This window comes from Pinus tabuliformis, chromosome 7 (genome assembly GCF_031772625.1).
Source record: "Pinus tabuliformis cultivar Carrire ecotype Pingquan chromosome 7, CPIR1, whole genome shotgun sequence".
NCBI classification, from domain to species: Eukaryota; Viridiplantae; Streptophyta; class Pinopsida; order Pinales; family Pinaceae; genus Pinus; species Pinus tabuliformis.
The window spans coordinates 185,659,613-185,679,221 of record NC_142293.1 but is presented as its reverse complement, the minus strand read 5'-3'; the positions used below and the strand labels follow the sequence as shown (position 1 = coordinate 185,679,221).

The 19,609-nt window shown below is 41.6% G+C and overlaps 1 protein-coding gene across 2 annotated transcripts in view; it reads left to right on the top strand.

The window, feature by feature from the left end:
* The first annotated feature begins 419 nt into the window (after window positions 1–419).
* The window catches only part of LOC149246469 (histone-lysine N-methyltransferase ATXR2-like), a 210,926-nt gene continuing 191,736 nt past the window's right edge, over window positions 420–19,609 (top strand). The window contains exons 1-4 of one of the 2 annotated variants that reach the window (XM_089457933.1): window positions 420–549; window positions 907–994; window positions 1,956–2,004; window positions 2,262–2,316. In XM_089457933.1, the coding sequence (XP_089314059.1) occupies window positions 548–549; window positions 907–994; window positions 1,956–2,004; window positions 2,262–2,316 (194 nt within the window). In that variant the 5' untranslated portion in view covers window positions 420–547. The remainder of the gene's footprint in view (window positions 550–906; window positions 995–1,955; window positions 2,005–2,261; window positions 2,317–19,609) is intronic. The other variant, XM_089457932.1, reaches the window with a different exon arrangement.

Below are 19,609 nucleotides of genomic sequence, written 5' to 3'. Positions count from 1 at the left end.
GACGGTGCCAGGTCTTCCTAAATATCATAATCTATGTTAGAATTGGAATATCCTTTGAGGAATAGTATCAATTTGGTGTCTTGCATTTGTAATCCGATAAAAAGAATGAAATTGATGTATATGAATTGACTTGTTTTCCTTTTCTCAGTTGAGTAGGTATTCAACATCATGCCATCGCTTAGGCTATAGTGCCAATTGTTCTTAAATATTTCCATTTTGACATGAAAGATTTTACGTTATGAACTAGGCTAATGAGTTGGATCGTTACAAATAGAAGAATTTAGTTTTTTATTATGTAATCTTGTAGAGAGTTTTCAGTACACCTGTCTTCAATAAAATTGCTCTATGGAATATGTGTAGGTTTGAATTTTTTACTGGAGCTGTTTACTATTTAGAGTGCTGATATTGTTTGAATCATACAGGTGATTTCTATGATCATCCTCAAAATAAAGAGGGCAAAGGAAAATTTACATGAGGATTTCAATTGGTCAAAAGTATTGGATATTTGGGAGCCTTTTGCAATGGGATATAAGAGACAGTATGCTCTATGTAAATCCATTATGTCTAATCGATTTTTCTCATTGTGTAATGAGTGTATATTCATTCGCAAATAATAGCTGTCAAATGCATATTGGCAACTTAACAGGCTGATTCTCATCAAATTTATTAACTATCTCAACTAAAGACTGTTTTCTTTTTATCAGATCTTGATTAGATTGCTAGTATTTTAATTTTGGGGCCACAGATGCTATAGCATATCATTTGAAGGCCTCAAATATTTTCTGTACTGTAATCGGCAGTGGACTAAAATGTAGAGTACATATATAACATGTAAAAATGCAATTCATGTGCACTGCGAAAAGTGTATCTTTGAGCCTGTGGGTGATTGATGTCATTTGCTTGTAGGTGGTGGGATTGTGTTGCATTGCCAGATGATATCGATCCCGTTGAAGAGACTCTGTTTAGAAAGGAAATAAAGGATCTTGCATGGACTGTAAGTTATATCCTTTATGAAGTGTTGCAGGGCATGCACTAATGGTGGCACATTATGTTACTTGAATATTCATCACAATAGTTTCTCAAGTGAGAGCCAAAATAAGAAATATGTAATCATTGATGAAGATACAGAGAGTAAAGATGTTAGCAATGTCTTGTTTTGTCTCATGGTCTCACTGAAATACCTTCAAGATCAGTTTTTATGATAAATAATCTATTGCTTGATTTCCTCTAACCTGATTAGGTGGAAATTTTTCTCTTTCCAAACCCTTCTGGTTATTAATTAATTTGTCTTGTTATGGTAAACCATGTTGCAGGAAATGCACCAATCCCTGCTGTACCAGACGTGTAGAAACACTGAAATTCTTTCAGGATGGACTGGAAATGCATCTCATTCTGTAGGATCACAGCCCACGTGTAGGAAATGTGTTTCGTACAGACTGAAACATGTTTCAAACCCATTTAGGTTTTATTGTTGATTAGAGCAATACATAGAGATTTACCTTGGAAACCCTGAAGCAGTAAAACCAGCAAACTTAGAGCCGCACCTCTCTTTTCTTCATTGTATTAACTTGACTATACATAATACAATGTTTAGGTTTTCTGTAGCATCCAAAAACATAATCTGTTAACTTGAATAGATTACAACTGAAAGCCCTTAACTGGGATTAGATTACAACATGGTAAAAATCCATTGGCTGAAAAACTCAAAAAACCAAAAAACAGCTCATTTTTTTGTTTGTTCTATTTGTGAAATAACACATTATATATATATATATATATCATGTTTCCTTGTTTCCTAATTTTTGAGGGGACTCTTTTCCAGCATCTTTCTGTTTCCATGTATCATGCAACTTAGATGGTAATGATATGAATGGATTTGTACCTTGTTGGAAACATTGCTTGTAGCTATAGTTCCTTTTGTAATGGACTTATTGTTTGTATGAATTGTATTGCAGTCATTGCAATTCTTGAAAGGAGCAATTTTTGAAGAAGAATACGCACCATGTATCCTTTTTCTCTTTTAATATCTAGGAAAATTAGCTGTCAATGAATGTAGATGCTGCTGGTAAAACTTTATCTTATTTTTTTCCTTTTAATTGAGCAGAGGTTTAATAAGAAAATTTAAACCATTTTTCATTTTATTGCTGTACCAACTTCTGGATTTCCTGCTCGTTGTGCCTGATCAAGGTATTTACTTGTTTGGGGTTGTTTCTCAATGACAGGCTATCATTTACTCCTTTTCTTTAACTCATTATTTTCAGTTTTATCCCTTAAAATTTATGGGAATATTATTGGCATGTTTGAATTGAACAACCTGTAAGTTCTCAAGCTCTTGCCTTTATAGTCAGGTTATTGACTACTAACATTATTAATTTCAAGGAAAAGTTGAATATACAGCAAGAAAAGTTAGCTGCACTCTTCTATAAATAATTTCCAGATTGACATACAGTCAATAACCACATTACTAGTATTCTCAATATGCTATAACCTCACTTAGCATTAGAATTTAGTTAACTGATCCCTGGAATATTAACTATTTACTCAACTATATTTGAAGCTGTCACTTTTGTTGTATCTTTAAACTTCGTGAGATTCCATTACAGAAGATATTGCTTAGATTTGTAACTTGTTATGTCTGTTCCTGTGTTTCATCAAGATTCAGGGATGGGGTAATGGGAGGTTAGGTGGGTTTACAGGATGGCTAGAAATAAAATAATTTTATTCATGCCCAACAAATGACCAAACAACCCCATATTTCCAGGGCCAGCATTGAGGTTTTCTAGCAGGGGTCACTGTTGGAGATCCTCCCTCCACACCCAAATTTAATTAGGAAAGAAAAGTAAAATATATAATCAAGTAGATTTACGGTTTTTGTGAAGAGCAAGTATAGGAACTGCTATTTCAAAATCCAATGGGCCTCGTGCAAAGCCTCACTAGGCAACCTAGGTCTTATGGCAACAAGAGATCAGTCACCACTGTCACCTCAGCTATGCTACTGGATCCACGGGGTCCAAGTGATGGAACTGCAGATCCGCGAATCTGAAACAGATACGGAGCTCAGTGTCCTTTCTCCAGCTGTTTAGTGGTAGATGTTATCCTCACAAAGGTGGCTTCCCTAAAGAAATCACCAACAAGATATTCAACAAAAAAGGGCTCAAAGGTGATACAAGGTCTAATGATTGAAGGGAAAGGTACTGGCCAAACTTTGAAAAGGCTGAGACAAGAGTTACAAAGTTCAAGTACACTTTCCAAAAAACTTTATGATTTAGAAGAAAGCTGTTATAAGTTAGGGTTTTTATGATATGCAGATTTGGGTCATACAATGGCATGCAATCGCTTGTGAAATAGCGTATATATGATAAGATCAACAAAAGGACAGAGGTTACCAAAGAGACAACCAAGAGTTAGGTAAACAATGAAGTTTTTTATGGCTGTATGACAACAGTAATTACTTAATAGTCAGCCCTAATTTTGGGGTGAAAACATGCAATTCTTGCTAGATTTTTCCTTTTTATACCTATTAAATGCCTTCCCTAATACCTATCCATACGGAAACAACAAATAGACATAAAGTTGCTATAAAATACAGATTTAAGCTAACCGTAACCCTAGTTACCAAGGAGAAATTAAGATGATGCTTTCAAGAAGAATTCTTGAATCATGGTATCCAACCACTTGTCTTATATCACTGATCAATTCAACCATGTGGTTTGTTCTAGGTTCTCCCTTGCTTGTGTAAGAGACATTTTCCATCCGATCCACAAACTAGGGAGTGGTTGTTGGTTGAATAACTAACTACAAGACTATCATGGTTGGCCACACCTTCTCTAAGCTTTACGCCACAGTCTTACATTAGTGGTGTTGCCGCCCGCATTGTATAGGCACCGCGACAACGCTTATGTCACGCCCCCAAGCCTACGGTGGTCTTTCAACCGTGCCGGCGAGGTGCGGCACCACCGTGCACTTTCTTTTCACCAATACTCGTACACATGGACTACGCCTAATTCACTTGTCCTTACTTAGTTTGTGTTTCGCAACCAAGTAAAATGCATTTATCCTTTATACTTAATGAAGCCCATACTCATTCATTATCCATTATGCAATTAACCATGAACAATAACAATTGCACACAAGTATAAAGGGAGGGGCAACTCCCGGTAAAGTCTGCCCGACAATAATATATTATAGCAGTTCTTCAATAATACATCATACAAGTGTGCTTGATAGAATTCAAGCCAACACTTAGAAATATTTACAATCAAGGCAAAGACAGCCTTTTACAACCATGTGCCAACCTCTTACGGTAGGAGGGTGCTCACCCGAGACACCAAGAACTCCACCTTTCGGTTCTGCACAAAATCCCAACTCCAAACCGTATCTTTGCACCTATGTTCGACCTCTGGTAAAACTGCGCACTCCAATGGTAGAGCGCATGAGTTATGCGCACTCTACTATTCCTGCGCCTTCCCTTTTACCCCTATCGAAGTTGTAGAAGAGATGCAAAGTTGTTCGATGCTCAAATGAAGCTCTGCGCCTTTGTATATATACGCATGCTAGCTCCAAGTGTAAGGGGTGTCAGCGTTAAGGCCGACCCCATAAACATGTCATAACGCCCACGCTTTAACCTTTTTGCAAGTCGGCTTTGCTAATACACAAGCCTCTCCAAATCGTGGTATAAAGCTTTCGGTCTCCTTTCCATTTTCGCACTAAGTGTTAAGTGCTCCATGTATCGTCGCATTTTTTTGTCACAAGTGGCTCGGTCGTTTGTCACACTTCGTCGCATATCCGGAGAACCGTCGCACATCGTTCGCCCGCTCATCGTGCACGGAGCGCCCGCTCGTCGTGCAAGGAGCGCCCGCCCGTCACGTTCACTGTTCGCCCGTCGTGCACGCCTGCCCGAGTCGCGAAGGCCTTACATCCTCCTCCCCCTGAAATCGTTGTCGTCCTCGACAACATACCATCTTGGTAGCTCTCCACCAAGATCAACATCAACCATGATGTAGACTCCTCCATATAAGGCAAACATCCTTGCAACATATACAAGGCTCCATCTCCATCATGTATCACCTTAGTGACCAATTGTCGCCAAGACAACCATACCAATGTATGTCATAAGTGCTCATGATCATCGACCACCCTGTCACAATCTCCTCATGCTGCTTTCCACCATGGAAGGTTGATCCCTCCAACTCAAGCTACATGTCCACTGCAACAATGTGTCAACCCCATCATGTCACCATCACCATGTGCAAAACTGCCCATGCTATATCAACAAGTGCTAACACACCTCAATCATGTGTCAACATCTCATCTCCACAATGTAGTAGTCATCTCAATCATCATCGTGTGAACTTCTGTCATGATACTCCAGCATAATGCCAACACATCTCTGTACACTTCGCGAACCCATGTCTGAACTAGTTGGGTAGCTAATCCAACCATCACGCTCAATCCATGAGAGTGAACATCCTCATGTCCTCATCAACTGTTCCTCAAACATCTGCCACATCCTCGACTCATCAAGAATCCATAATCCCATGCTCAGGTCCATGGAAACTCCATCCATCTGCAACATGTCATGATGCTTGATGCCAAGCCATCCCTGCACCATCAATCATACCTGCTCAACATGTTTTAAGGACTCACTGCCATGAGCAGCTAACAATGAGCCCCATCTTCTATGTCATCTAAGAAGATGTAGAGGGAGTAGAGCCTGAAGGCTCTCCCTCACTAATCAACTCAATCCATCTATCAGGATCCTCAACCTCCATCCTTTGTAGATATGCCTCCCGGTCTTCCTTCTGGATATTCGGCCTCACATATACCTCATCAACATCATCATCATCATCTTCCACCAGCTCTAGCCTTCTTGATAAATCCAAGATGCTATCTGAGAGTGATCTCATGACCAATGACTGCTCCACAAGCTTTGCCTCAACAGTGGACAACTGCTTGTTCACCTTCTCCATATCCTCCATTTGCATTCCTCCTAATTTATGATCAGGTTTTGTCACACCAATGGTTGGAACTTGGAACACCAATGGATACATCTTCCCTTCCATCATAAATGTAGAGTTTCCTCAAATGTGGTACAACCGTAGCCTCAAATTGTTTCATGAATTCCATTCCCAATACAGCTTCATAGTCATCAATCCGTACTATAGTGAAGTCCACCTTCCCGGTCCATTCACCAAGTGTAGTGTCCACCTTCTCAGCTATACCAAGAATTCCCATAGGAGGAGAATTCACTGTCTTCATTTGTGCCTTTACCGGTACAAATTTCAGTCCAATTCTTCTCGCAGTATCTTCACTCATGAAGTTGTGAGAAGCCCCACTATCCACCATAGTGAGTACATCAGCACCTCCAACCTTCATCTGAACATACTCCAATCTGTTCCTTTCGGGATCTCTTCTAGAGATTACTTCCGTAGTAGCAGAAGCACCAAGTATCTGCATCATCCCCACAGAAGCACCTTCATTCTTTCCATTAGATTGTGCAATAGCAGCCACCTTTGGTTTAGAAGGACAATTCTTCACCGTATGTGGACCAGCACAAATCCAACACTTCAAAGGTTTCTTTGCCTTCGAGCTATCATCTGATTTCGAAGCATCTTCCTTCTTCTTATCTTTCGGTTTCTCGGACTTCTTCTTTCTATCATCAGAAGTCTCATCATAATGTTCCACCAACCTGTCAACAACAACAAAAGCTTCTTCAAGTGTCCTTATCTTCTGCCTCTTCACTTCATTGCGTGCCCAAGGTTTCAACCCAATAATGAAGTTAAACACCTTGTCCCTTTCCGCCATGTCAGGAAGTTCCAGAGCTGCACTTGCAAACTCCCGCTGATATGCTTGTAGGCTTCCGGTTTGTTTTATGTACTTAATCTTCGTCCTTGCTTCCCATGTTTCATCCTGAGGACTGAAATGAGTCTGCAAAGCTTTCTTCATGTCATCCCACGAAGTAATGTCATCAGCACTACCATTGGCAATCTGATCTAACCTCCTTCGCCACCACATCTTAGCATCCTTTGTTAAGAACTGAGCAGCTACCTTGACCTTCGTCTCATCATCAGATAGACCCAAACGTTCCAAGTATTGCTCCATGTCCCATAGAAAGTTGCCAAGAGTCTTTGCATTTCTTGTGCCATCATAAGATTCCGGAACCTTGACTTTCATACGAGGTACTCCTCCACCTGAGTTGTGCCTCACTGCCTTCTTCAACACCGCTATCTCATCATTGGCTGTGTCAAGAGTTTTCCTCAAGTTCACGATCTCTGCAAGACCTTGATCCCTTGATTCTTCAACCTCCTTGACCCTTACTTCAAGTTGTGTACACATAAGATCAATGTACTCATACTGTGCTCGGAGTTCATCATGTTGTACCCAAAGCTCTTCAAGCTCTTCCTTGGTCTTCAAGTTGGTCTCTCGCTCTCTAGCAAGTGAGTCCATCTTCTTGTCCCAAGAAGTCTCCAAAGCCTCCATCTTTTCGATCACCTTTTCAATGAACCCAAGAGTAGTATCCTTCATCGTGTGACTAGACCCAGCCTGAGAATCAGTTGCCATCTCTAACAACTTCTTGCTCTTTTGCAATCTAGTTTCGACCATTCAATAGCTTCACCAAGTCACCTGCAATTAGAACCAACCCTTGTTCCACTTCGTGTGAAACGGTTTTCTTCACCTGCAGTACCTTGTCACGAGCAACCCTGCTCAACTGTCAAATTTCCAAGTCTTCACGAGCAAACCTTGCTCTGATACCACCTTCAGGGTGTGTATCAGCTTCAATGCTTCAATACCCGGATTAGCTGCTCTGATACCACCTGTCACACCCCCAAGCCTACGGTGGTCTTTCAACCGTGCCGGCGAGGTGCGGCACCACCGTGCCCTTTCTTTTCACCAATACTCGTACACATGGACTACGCCTAATTCACTTGTCCTTACTTAGTTTGTGTTTTGCAACCAAGTAAAATGCATTTATCCTTTATACTTAATGAAGCCCATACTCATTCATTATCCATTATGCAATTAACCATGAAAAATAACAATTGCACACAAGTATAAAGGGAGGGGCAACTCCTGGTAAAGTCTGCCCGACAATAATATATTATAGCAGTTCTTCAATAATACATCATACAAGTGTGCTTGATAGAATTCAAGCCAACACTTAGAAATATTTACAATCAAGGCAAAGACAGCCTTTTACAACCATGTGCCAACCTCTTACGGTAGGAGGGTGCTCACCCGAGACACCAAGAACTCCACCTTTCAGTTCTGCACAAAATCCCAACTCCAAACCGTATCTCTGCACCTATGTTCGACCTCCGGTAAAACTGCGCACTCCAATGGTAGAGCGCATGAGTTATGCGCACTCTACTATTCCTGCGCCTTCCCTTTTACCCCTATCGAAGTTGTAGAAGAGATGCGAAGTTGTTCGATGCTCAAATGAAGCTCTGCGCCTTTGTATATATACGCATGCTAGCTCCAAGTGTAAGGGGTGTCAGCCTTAAGGCCGACCCCATAAACATGTCATAACGCCCACGCTTTAACCTTTTTGCAAGTCGGCTTTGCTAATACACAAGCCTCTCCAAATCGTGGTATAAAGCTTTCGGTCTCCTTTCCATTTTCGCACTAAGTGTTAAGTGCTCCATGTATCGTCGCATTTTTTTGTCACAAGTGGCTCGGTCGTTTGTCGCACTTCGTCGCATATCCGGAGAACCGTCGCACATCGTTCGCCCGCTCGTCGTGCACGGAGCGCCCGCTCGTCGTGCAAGGAGCGCCCGCCCGTCGCGTTCACCGTTCGCCCGTCGTGCACGCCTGCCCGAGTCGCGAAGGCCTTACAGCTTAGGTCAGGGGCTGTCACCCTGATCCCCGACCTCTCCGTTTTCGCTGTCTCCAAACAGCAGGCTATGGGGGGTAGTCCCTATGGAAATGAGATGAAGGAAAACAAGTTGGGAACCAACTTGCCCAGGAGACACAGTTGAGTGGCCTAACCACTTGGTAAAAATTTAGCAAGATTAATGATTTGATTAGATTTAGAGTTTGAGACCAGTGCCTTATGGAGTCAAGAGTTCTTTCTTATTATAAATTATGACCAAGTAATCGGATGGACAACTGCTGCTTGTATGATTAGCTAACCTATATGCTTATGCAAATCCTAGGATCTAGGTGTGATGCAAGGATCTTGGTTAATTTTAATTATATGCATAGTCTAGATGTAACCTTCCTTTAACTGTTTTGGAGTTAGGCTCCAAGGTAGGTTGTGGGAAGGAGGCCAACAGGAAGTAGGCAAAGGCTTGATTAATGATACCTTCTGTTAGGCTTCTATCACTTGATGACTTCAGCACTGCAGAGACTGTGGCTCTGACGGCTGCAAGGTCACTGTGTTAACCATCGAAGAGTTTCTAAGCTCCTCAAGCTAGGTGAGAAGGGTAGCCCTATGTTTCTATCAACCAAGCTTATGCTTGGAGGTAAGTTTTAATGGAACTAGTTCCTAGAATGCTTGTGCAATGATGATGAGTGAAATTATCTTGAGTTAAGATTTGTTTGAGTTCTTTAAGTACTTAATGTAAATTATCTTATAGCAAGAGTACTTAACAATAATGATATGACAATCTGAAACAAGATAAATGCTTATGGATACAAGTGCAAATTTTCAACTATAGATTAATCCACAAGATGCTTAACAAATGTCAAGTTGATTAGGAGAGATAAAACATCTTATGGCAAGATGCTTGGGAGGACATCTAGTCGGCCTATGTGTTGATGTCTAGCTCTGTTATATACCTAGGGGGGATAATATGGGGTACCAAGGGAGGTACCCAAGGTAATAATGTAATAATGGGATGGGCCATAGTAATAAATAAGGTGGTTAACCCATGTCATGTAAGGGACCACAAGTAGTTAATAATAATGTAATGGGCCCATGGTATTAGTTTGATGGTATGAGGGAACCATGGTAATGACCCATGGTATTGTATGTATGAGGCCTATATAGAGGCTAGAGACTCCAAGTCAAGGAGTATAGTGAAGGATTATTGTATGTACAGGCATATGGCTTGTGGAGTGTTCTCCTTCCTTAAGGAGTGAATGTATGGTGTTGCCCTACCTTAAGGGTTTGATATCAATAAAGAATCATTTCATATTATTTCTGGGTTTATTTGCATTATCTTATATTTTCATATCAGATTTATAATATTCTTGGGTTAGATCTACAACAAGTGGTATCAGAGCTACAACAAGTGGTATTGGAGCTAGAACAAGTGGTATCAGAGCACTTTCTTGGGCGCAAAAGTGGAGAATTTTTTTTTTTAAATTTTTGCAGGATTTCAGGGTCGGCGAGTTTGCAGATCAGATATGTACGTTTTGGTGCAAGATCTGCAAAATCTAATTGCAGATCTAGATTCTATGTGAAAAAATACCCGTTTTCAAAAAAAAAATCGGGTGAATTGGAGTCCGGATGAAGGAGATATCGCTGATTTAAAAATCAGTGGGGTTGCAGACAATTTTTCGGGGCAGCGAATTTGCGGCGCAGATCTGGACGTCTTGGCAAAAGATCTGTAAAATCTAATTGCATATCTGGATTCTTTGTGAAAAAATACCCAATTTCAAAAAAAAAATCAGTCAAATTGGAGTCCGGATGAGGGAGATATCGCTGATTTAAAATTGGCCATTTTTTCAGAAATTTTGGGTGACGACGGGAGAGTTGCAGCATAGATTTGAAATTCTAGTGTCTGGATCAAGATTTCTATCACATGGGTAGATGCAGAATGATTGTTCCATTTATGAAAACAGGTCATAATAGGGATTCTGAGCAATATTGACAGAATTGTGACAAATTCAAATTTTCACCATTTTTTTTCAAAACCCTCTTCATGGCTTCTAGCAAGGTTCTATTATTTACAGGAAGAGATAATGGTCCTACTATTGAAGAATACATTAAAAAACAGAAGTGGTTATGGAACAACAATTGGAAATGGTGGATAGTGCAGAACTTTAGAGATGAGGCAACCACATGGTGGGGATTACTTAACCAAAAGAAGTGTTCCAACCTGCCCGATGAAGAATTTGAAAAATTACTTTTAGACAGATGGTCTCATGCTAGAAAACAAGATAAGGAGAAACATGTGGGGTTATTTCCTACTGGTATATCCTTATCCCTGTTTTAAGAAACGGCCGTTTCGAAACCGAAACGGCTGGCTTGATCCGAGTCAAAAGGTGGGAGAGTGACCCGGCCTAGGAAACGGTCCGGTTGGCCGAGTCACCCATGACTCGGCCAACCCGGCCGTTTCCGATATGACTCGGCCGAGTCACAAAGGGACGGCCCAGGCGCGTAAACAGCAAACCAATCAACGTTTTTTAATGTATTTTTTAACTGTTTTATGTTTGGTTTGGACCCCAAACAGCTATTTGAATATGGTAAATGATTTTTGGGGTCCATTTCCCCCTCCCAAACCCTATTTAACACACCCAAGTGCTCTCATTCACTCACAGCAGTCTTATGCATTTGAGTGAGAGTCTTCTTTGAGAGTTAGTGAGCAGTTCTTGAGCTTGTTTTGGAGTAGCAGTGAGGAGTCTTGGAGGAGCATTGTAGCTGGAGTGAGGAGCTTCTTGGGCAGCCATTTGGAGCAGCATTGAGGAGCTGATTCTTGGAGCAAGCTTGAGGAGGCAGTTTGTGCCTGGAGGTATTTTTTTCCACCTCTATAAATCTGTTTTTGCTTAGTAAATTTTAGGTGCATATCTAGAAAGCTTAGAGAGTGTTTTTTGTCAAATAAATGAACATTGAATCAATGTTTTTTTTTTGTCATTTTCAGATTGTTTGCTTTCATTTCCTAGTCAAAAAATGGCACCTAGAGCAAGAGATCCTGCTTGGGCATATGTTGAAATGGTTGATAGTCAAATGCAATGCAAATTTTGCCATAGGAAAATTAAGGAAGGTCCTGGGGGCATTAATAGGCTGAAACAACACTTGGCAGGGATTAGAGGCCAAATTACCCCATGTACCTCACCAGAAATTGGGGAGATTAGAAAGAATTTGTTGGCCAGCTTTGAGAAATTTAAAGAAGATAAGGCTAGGCAAAAAGACATACAGACTGAAATTGGGAGGAAGAGGGAGATACAAAAAATGATGGCTACCAACCCCCACTATGATTTTGAGGGTTCTTCCTCTATCCCTCAAACTGAGGCATCCAACCCTTTCCGATATGTTCCTCCCTCTTTTGCTTCTGTTCAAGATAAGGGAAAGGGTAGAATGAATTTGAAAAAGGGTGATGTGACTATCAAAAGTTATTTCACTCCCTCCTCTCCATCAGATGCACATGGTCCTGAAGTTAGTAAAACTCAAATGCAGCCCACTTTAGATGACCATTGGAAGAAAGAATTGAGGGAGACTGCTTGTGATTACATAGCTAGATGGTGGTATGATGCTGATATCCCCTTTAATGCTGCTCGTTCACCATATTATGAGCCTATGTTTGATGCCATACATGCTGCTGGAAAAGGCTTCAAAGGCCCTACTATGCATGAGCTAAGGGGGTTTCGTTTGCAGAAAGAAATTCAATCCATTAATGAGTATTTGCAAGAGTTCAGGGACTCATGGGCAAGAACAGGGTGTACCATCATGTTAGATGGATGGACTGATCAAAGAAACCGTACCATCATAAACTTTCTTGTCTTCTGCCCACAGGGAACCATGTTTTTAAAATCAGTTGATGCATCTAATAAGATAAAAGATGGCCACTTGTTGTTTCAGCTATTGGATCAGGTTGTTGAGGAGGTGGGGGTGGCTAATGTTGTTCAAATCATCACAGATAATGCCTCTAACTATGTTCTTGCTGGTAAACTGTTAGAGGAAAAACACAAGACCATATTTTGGACCCCATGCGCTGCACATTGCATAGACCTCATGCTTGAGGATATTGGAAAATTAGATTGGGTCAAAAACACTATAGATCATGCCAAAAGCATAACAAAATTTATCTACAATCATACATTGGTTTTGAGCCTCATGAGGAAACACACTGGGGGCAAGGATATTATTAGGCCTGCCATCACTAGATTTGCTACACATTTTTTGACATTGCAATCTATGCTTTCCCAACATAGAAACTTGCAAAAGATGTTTTCCAGTGATGAATGGAATCAAAGCAATTGGTCTAACAAACCAGAAGGCAAAGAATTGAAAAGGAAAGTCCATGAAGAAACTTTTTGGAGAAAGGCAACAGAGATTGTGAAGCTTGCTGAGCCACTAGTTAAGGTGTTGCGGTTGGTGGATGGGGAAAGGTTGGCTATGGGCTTCATTTATGAGGCTATGGATCAAGCAAAGGAGAAAATAAAGACGGTATACAAGGATAGAGTGGCAAAGTATGGGCCCATTTGCGCAATCATTGATGAAAGATGGAACAATCAACTCCATCGCCCTATACATGCAGCTGGGTATTTTTTGAACCCACGGTATCATTATAAAGCTAAGGAGTCAGGAGCTTTGACGGGGGAGGTCAGAGATGGACTGGTTGATTGCATTGAACGCATGATCCCATTGGAGTCTGATCAGCTGGAGATACACCGACAGGCCAATATCTTCAGCAATGCAGCAGGTACCTTTGGGAAGAACCTAGCGAAGATTGCAAGAGAAGCAGATGAGCCAGGTAAACAAAAATTTCAATTTTCAAATTCTTAATAGTTTTACTTTTTTTTTAAAGTTTGTTAAATTGTTTATAATTTGAAAGTTAGATATAATTTGTAATTTTGTTGAGCTAACTCATTACACTCCTATGTTTTTTGCAGCACAATGGTGGGAGGCCTTTGGTGGCCATTGTCCTGAATTGCAAAGGTTTGCAATTCGTATTTTGAGTCAAACTTGCAGTGCATCTGGGTGTGAGCGCAATTGGGCTGTCTTTGAGAGGATTCACACAAAGAAGAGAAACCGTTTGGATCAAAAACGGTTAAATGATCTAGTTTTTGTCCAATACAACCTCTCCGGCTCAGACAAAACCATTTGCTGAACAAAAGACCGGATTTAGATCCCATTGTGTTGGAAGACATTGATCCAACATCAGATTGGGTAGTGGAGAGTTGTCCAGCAGAGTTTGATCCTGATGAGGATCTTGATTTAGATTTAGATTTGGAGACATCAGTTGAACTTGAACATGCTGTTCAACTTCAGCTTATTCAGTTGAATGCAGATCCCAATCCACCAGCCTCAGTCTCACAGCCAGCAGGGACTCCAGTTGTAGGTGCTTCCTCTGCTCAGCCACGACAGAAGCGCAGCCGCATATCTACTCTATCTCAGCTTGCATCTGCTGCAGTTGCATAGCCTGCTAGTGGTACCACTTCTACAGTTGCAGTTGGGGATGATGATGATGAGGAGGAGCCATGGGGCCCCCTGTCTGACTCTGATGATGATGATCCAGAGATTGATCGACGTGATCTTGGCTCCTCTGACAGTAGCTACTAGTCAGTGGCCCAGTAGTACTGTAGTACTAGTACTGGAGTCTGGTCACCGTCACAGTTTACTTTTGTTGTAGAGGCCATTTCTAGCCTCCTTGGTTATGTGTTTTTTGTTTTGAGTCTTCGATCATGTATGACAGTTGACTATGTATTGCCATTGGGTACCATTTTGATATAATGGATTGGTTCATGAGCCTACTTTGATCATATGTTGTCTTCCATCTATATTATAATGCTGTGTGTTTGGAAACATGAATGAAAATCTTTAAAATTATGTTTAAAATCTTTAAAATTATGTTTTTTTATAAAAAAAATAAATATTTAATCAAGAGCTCCAAGCCCTCTATGTACCTCGATGTTGGTGACATTGACTTTTGAACCTCTCTGTCATGACCTTGCTATGAATGTACATTTCACTCAAGAAAAATCATTGATTAGACATGTGAATCTTTTTCTATTTTATTTTAATGCTTAGAGAGTGATCTTGTTGAGGATGATCCTAATATAGGGAATGATTTTGATGTTATGTAGTTATTTGTTGTAGCATGATTTTTGGACTCTAGAGGCCATTTAGAGCCTCTTTGTTGATCCATTTTAATTCACAGATACGTTGCACTAGGTGCTATTTTGGTTATATGCACCCTTGTTATATACATGTGAAAACTTACATATTCACCTATGATAATCTGGAATCATATGAATGCATATGAGTTATATGTTCTTTTCAAAATTTGAATATTTTATGTATTTTTGGTCGACCAATCTTTTGGTCTGGTTTTGATAACATTGTCAAGGATGCTATGACCATTTTCCATCAAGCAAACAAGTGGCAATCTATTGTTTTCATTGCCATGATTCATCTCACTAGATATGTTTATTTTTGTTTTGATATGTTTTTGTATCATTATGATAGATCTTATGACTTAGGACAAATACCATATTTTAGTATTCATATATGATGTACCATTTCACATCTTATACATATTATATATCAATTTTATTTTCATATTTATGTATCAATGTGTTTGTTTGATGTTAATGTTTGCTTTAGAAGTTTAAAAAAATAAGAAAAAATGATTTTTTCTGTATTTTTTTAAGTTTCTCGATAATTCCGATATTTTCCCTAATATTGCTGATAATTTAAATTTTGGACGCTTGTCAATAAATTGCTTATAATGGTAAATGTAACATTGATCCTGACCATAGATCTCAAGTGTGGAGATGCAATCTCAATCCTCCTCCACTTTGGGGATTAGGTTAGAAAATTATAAAAGAGGAAGTAGGATGTTGGAGAGGCAGATTGATCAGCACAATAACTGGGAATTCAGCTGGAGCATTAGGTCAATTGGCACAAGAATTGGACATTCGGATGGAGTAGGTGTTGAATTTTCTAATTCTACTCGTTAGAAAATTAATCTGTATTCTGCTGGTTTATTTCTTCTACTTGTAAATTTTGAACAATTTATTTAAGACATTTAAATACTGAAATAAACACAATATAGTCACAACATCTACAGATCAACAACTGAAAGAAAACAAGCACACAAGTGACACCGTTATTTTTGGACAAATGTCCCCGGAAAAACCCAATGCGCGAAAACCGGTGCAACTATTGTGAGGGTTTATTATTATGCAGTATTTCCTTGAGTACAACTGGGTGCCTAACCGGCTCACTCGATAGAGAAAAATACACGACATCAATACCTCTATATTCGAAAACAGGTATTCAGAAAACCTGTCCCGCAAAACCCTCTCCGACGACTTTGAAGCTCAGCGCTGCCCCGTTTGGCCTTTGCGTCAATCTCCTGTTGACCTGCGTCGGCCCTAGGACTCTTTGCGTCAACCCTTTGAGGCACTGCGTAGCCTCTAGGACCCTTTGCGTTACTCTAGCAGCTTCTGTGTGGATGACGCAGTCCCTTTGGCCTTTGCGCTATCTCGCTGGGCTTTGCGTGGCCTACTCTTGCTGCTGCCTCTCGCTCTCTTCTTCTGTGTTGATCTCTTGGCATTGTCTCTGCCTCTCTGCCCAGTACTCACTACCCCTCGCTGCTGATCACTGATTCGACTTTGCTTAGCAACCCTGCTCTAGAAAATCGAATGACTGCTCACTTTGGTGTGTCTTCCAACTGACCCTCAAGCCTCCTCTTATACTTTTCTTGGTCGTCCTTCAACGATCGAGATTAAATCTCTAATCAACTGCAAAGATTAGATTTGGCTTGATCCATGAATTTTGGAACCTTCTAACCCAGTTTTATACTAATACCCATTAATATTTTATTTTTCCTATGTTTAGACTTAGGAACTCCATTAAAAATATTAATTATTTGAATATCTCTCAAACTGAATACAATCTGTCCAAACGATTTTTGGGTCTTGGAGATCTCATGTACTTTAGCCTCTCCACCAATTTTCATGGCCAGAGTACATCCAACGCTACCCCAAATCAACACTCTCTCTTAGCGAGGATTGTGCTCTAGTAATACTCCTCATTGAGCATCACTTTGATTATACGGCACCGGTACCTATGTTGATGCTAGGCCTCCTCGCCCAACATCCTCTGCACTACTGCATCCTGTACTGCTGCCCATGGCCCTGCCACTACCTCTGCTGCATCCGTATGGCAGCTACCCTTGCATCCGTGCAGCTGCTGGTCCATCCTCCCAACACTACATCTGCACTGCATCCCCCTCTCATCATGCTTCATCATGATATTGCACTGCAACTAAGTTACTGAGAAGTAAGTAACCGATCCACCCAACTTCTAACATCCCTGTCAGGCTAGAAACACTCCTGATGCTGAAGCTCCCTCTACCGCTGACAAGTGCTCCCTCTACTGACCTCTGCGTTGTTACAACAACTCCCTGCATCTTGCACCATTGCAAACCTCTCTGTGCCATCCTGCATTGTTGCAACATTCCCGTGCCTCTCGCACTGTTGCAACTTGCTAGCCTCGCGTTGCCCTGGGACTCCTGCACTGTAGCATTCTCTGTCGCTTCATTCGCATCCGTCTCTACCTACATCTGCCAGTCCTGCTACTCCTCTTCGAGGTTCCTGTAGCAAGGTATAATCCAAGAGGTTGGGTACCTCATGGATCCTACCCTTCATCGCTTATAGTCCTCCTGACTACAGCTCGATGTCTCCCCACCTCTTCTCTAGAGGTAAATGAGCACTCATGGCACAATCGTCATCCTCCTTGACTTCTTTCTCTGCATTTGCTGGCGCTGCCTTAGAGTGAGAAGCCTCTCCCTTACTCTTCTTCCTTGGACACTGGTTTGCATAGTGACCCAGTTCCCCACAATGGAAGCACTTGACCTTGGAGAGGTCCTTCTTCTTCCTCTTCACCTACTTTCTCGCAGATGCTAGAGCCGCATCCTCTTCCTCTTCCTTCTTGATCCTGATCCCTTTACTGCTACTTCCCGTTTTGGTTAGCCGTCTGATCTCTTCTTGATGAAGAGCCGCCCATAGTTCTTCCCCATTTGGAAGACTCACCCTGACTAGTATGCTTTGGACAAATGTCTCCCACTCCTTGGAGACTGCGTTAAGTGCGGTCCTCACCATCAACTCCTGATCCGGCGTGGCCCCTATGGAAGTCAGTTGGTCACGGATACCATTCAACCGATCGAGGAAGAGATCTATCTGCTCTCCCTTCTGCATTTGGTATGAACTTAACTGATTCTCTAGGAGCATCTTCCTTTGCACGGAAGTATGCTGGTACAATGTCTTCAAATTGTCCCACATCTCCATTGTCGTTTCCTTCTCGACAAAATGTTGGACCACATGATCCTTGACCCCATCAAGGATGATGCAATTTTCCCTAGCCATTGCCTGCTCGTACCTTTCATTAGCTACTGGGTCAACTGGGATAGCCATTACTCTCAAGGTGAAGCCCTTGATACGGTGTCTGTCTAGAATGGACAAGATCCTGGCCTTCCAGACCACAAAGTTGGACGCTTCGTCTAGCTTGTCCTGATCTCTCAGCCCATTCACAACCATCTCTCTGCTCTTCTTTGTCGACTCCTTCGAGTCTCTCTACTTCTCGCCTGGAAGTTCTCGGTTCGACTCCTACCGAGTCTCTCTACTTGCCATCTGGAAGTTCTCTTTCGTACTCCCTTTGAGTCCCAATTTCCCTCCTGGAAATCCTTCTGCCAACCGTCAAGTTGCCCCTCTCCGATTGTCTGTGCAACTGCAGCACTGATTCAGATTCCTTGGCTAGAAATCCGCCTCGACAACAACTCCCTCTACCTTGGTCTTGCCCTGTTAGGTACTGTTCTGACCACAATACCCCACCAGCTTCACTCCCGCAAACTTCCCACAACTTCCTTCTCCCCAACAACTGAAGGACTGAGCCTCTAGGCTCTGCGCAATCCCGGCTACAGCAAAAATAACTCCCTCATCCACTGCGTCAACCCTCCTGGTCTCTGCGTGGCTTTGCGTGAGCCTCTCTTTGCTCTCCTGAGCCTCTGCGTTGGCCTCTCTATGGCCCGGACTGATGACGCAGTCCCTCTGCGTCAACCCTTCCTCTGTTTCTTCTGCAAGGATCAGCTACTGTCACTCGGGACAACTAATTTTGCTGCAAATGCTCTGCTTAGCTGATGCCTTCAGCTCTCCTGTGATTTGTAACCATGCCCTGATACAATGTTGAATTTTCTAATTCTATCCGTTAGAAAATTAATCTATATTCTCCTGGTTTATTTCTTCTACTTGTAAATTCTGAACAAGTTATTTAGAACATTTAAATACCGAAATAAACACAATAGAGTCATAACATCTACATATCAACAACTGAAAGAAAACAAGCACACGAGTGACACCGTTATTTTTGGACAAATGTCCCTGGAAAAACCCAATGCGGGAAAACCGGTGCAGCTATTCTGAGGGTTTATTATTATGCAGTATTTCCTTGAGTACAACTGGGTGCCTAACCGGCTTACCTGATAGAGAAAAATACACGGCAGTAATACCTCTATATTCGGAAATAGGTATTCAGAAAACCTGTCCCACAAAACCCTCTCCGGCGACTTTGAAGCTTAGCGTTGGCCCTTCTAGCCTCTGCGTCACTGTCCTGCTGACCTGCGCTAGCCCTACGACCCTCTGCGTCAACCCTCTGAGGCACTGTGCAGCCTTTGGGACCCTCTGTGTCAACCCTCTGAGGCACTGCGCAACCTTTGGGACC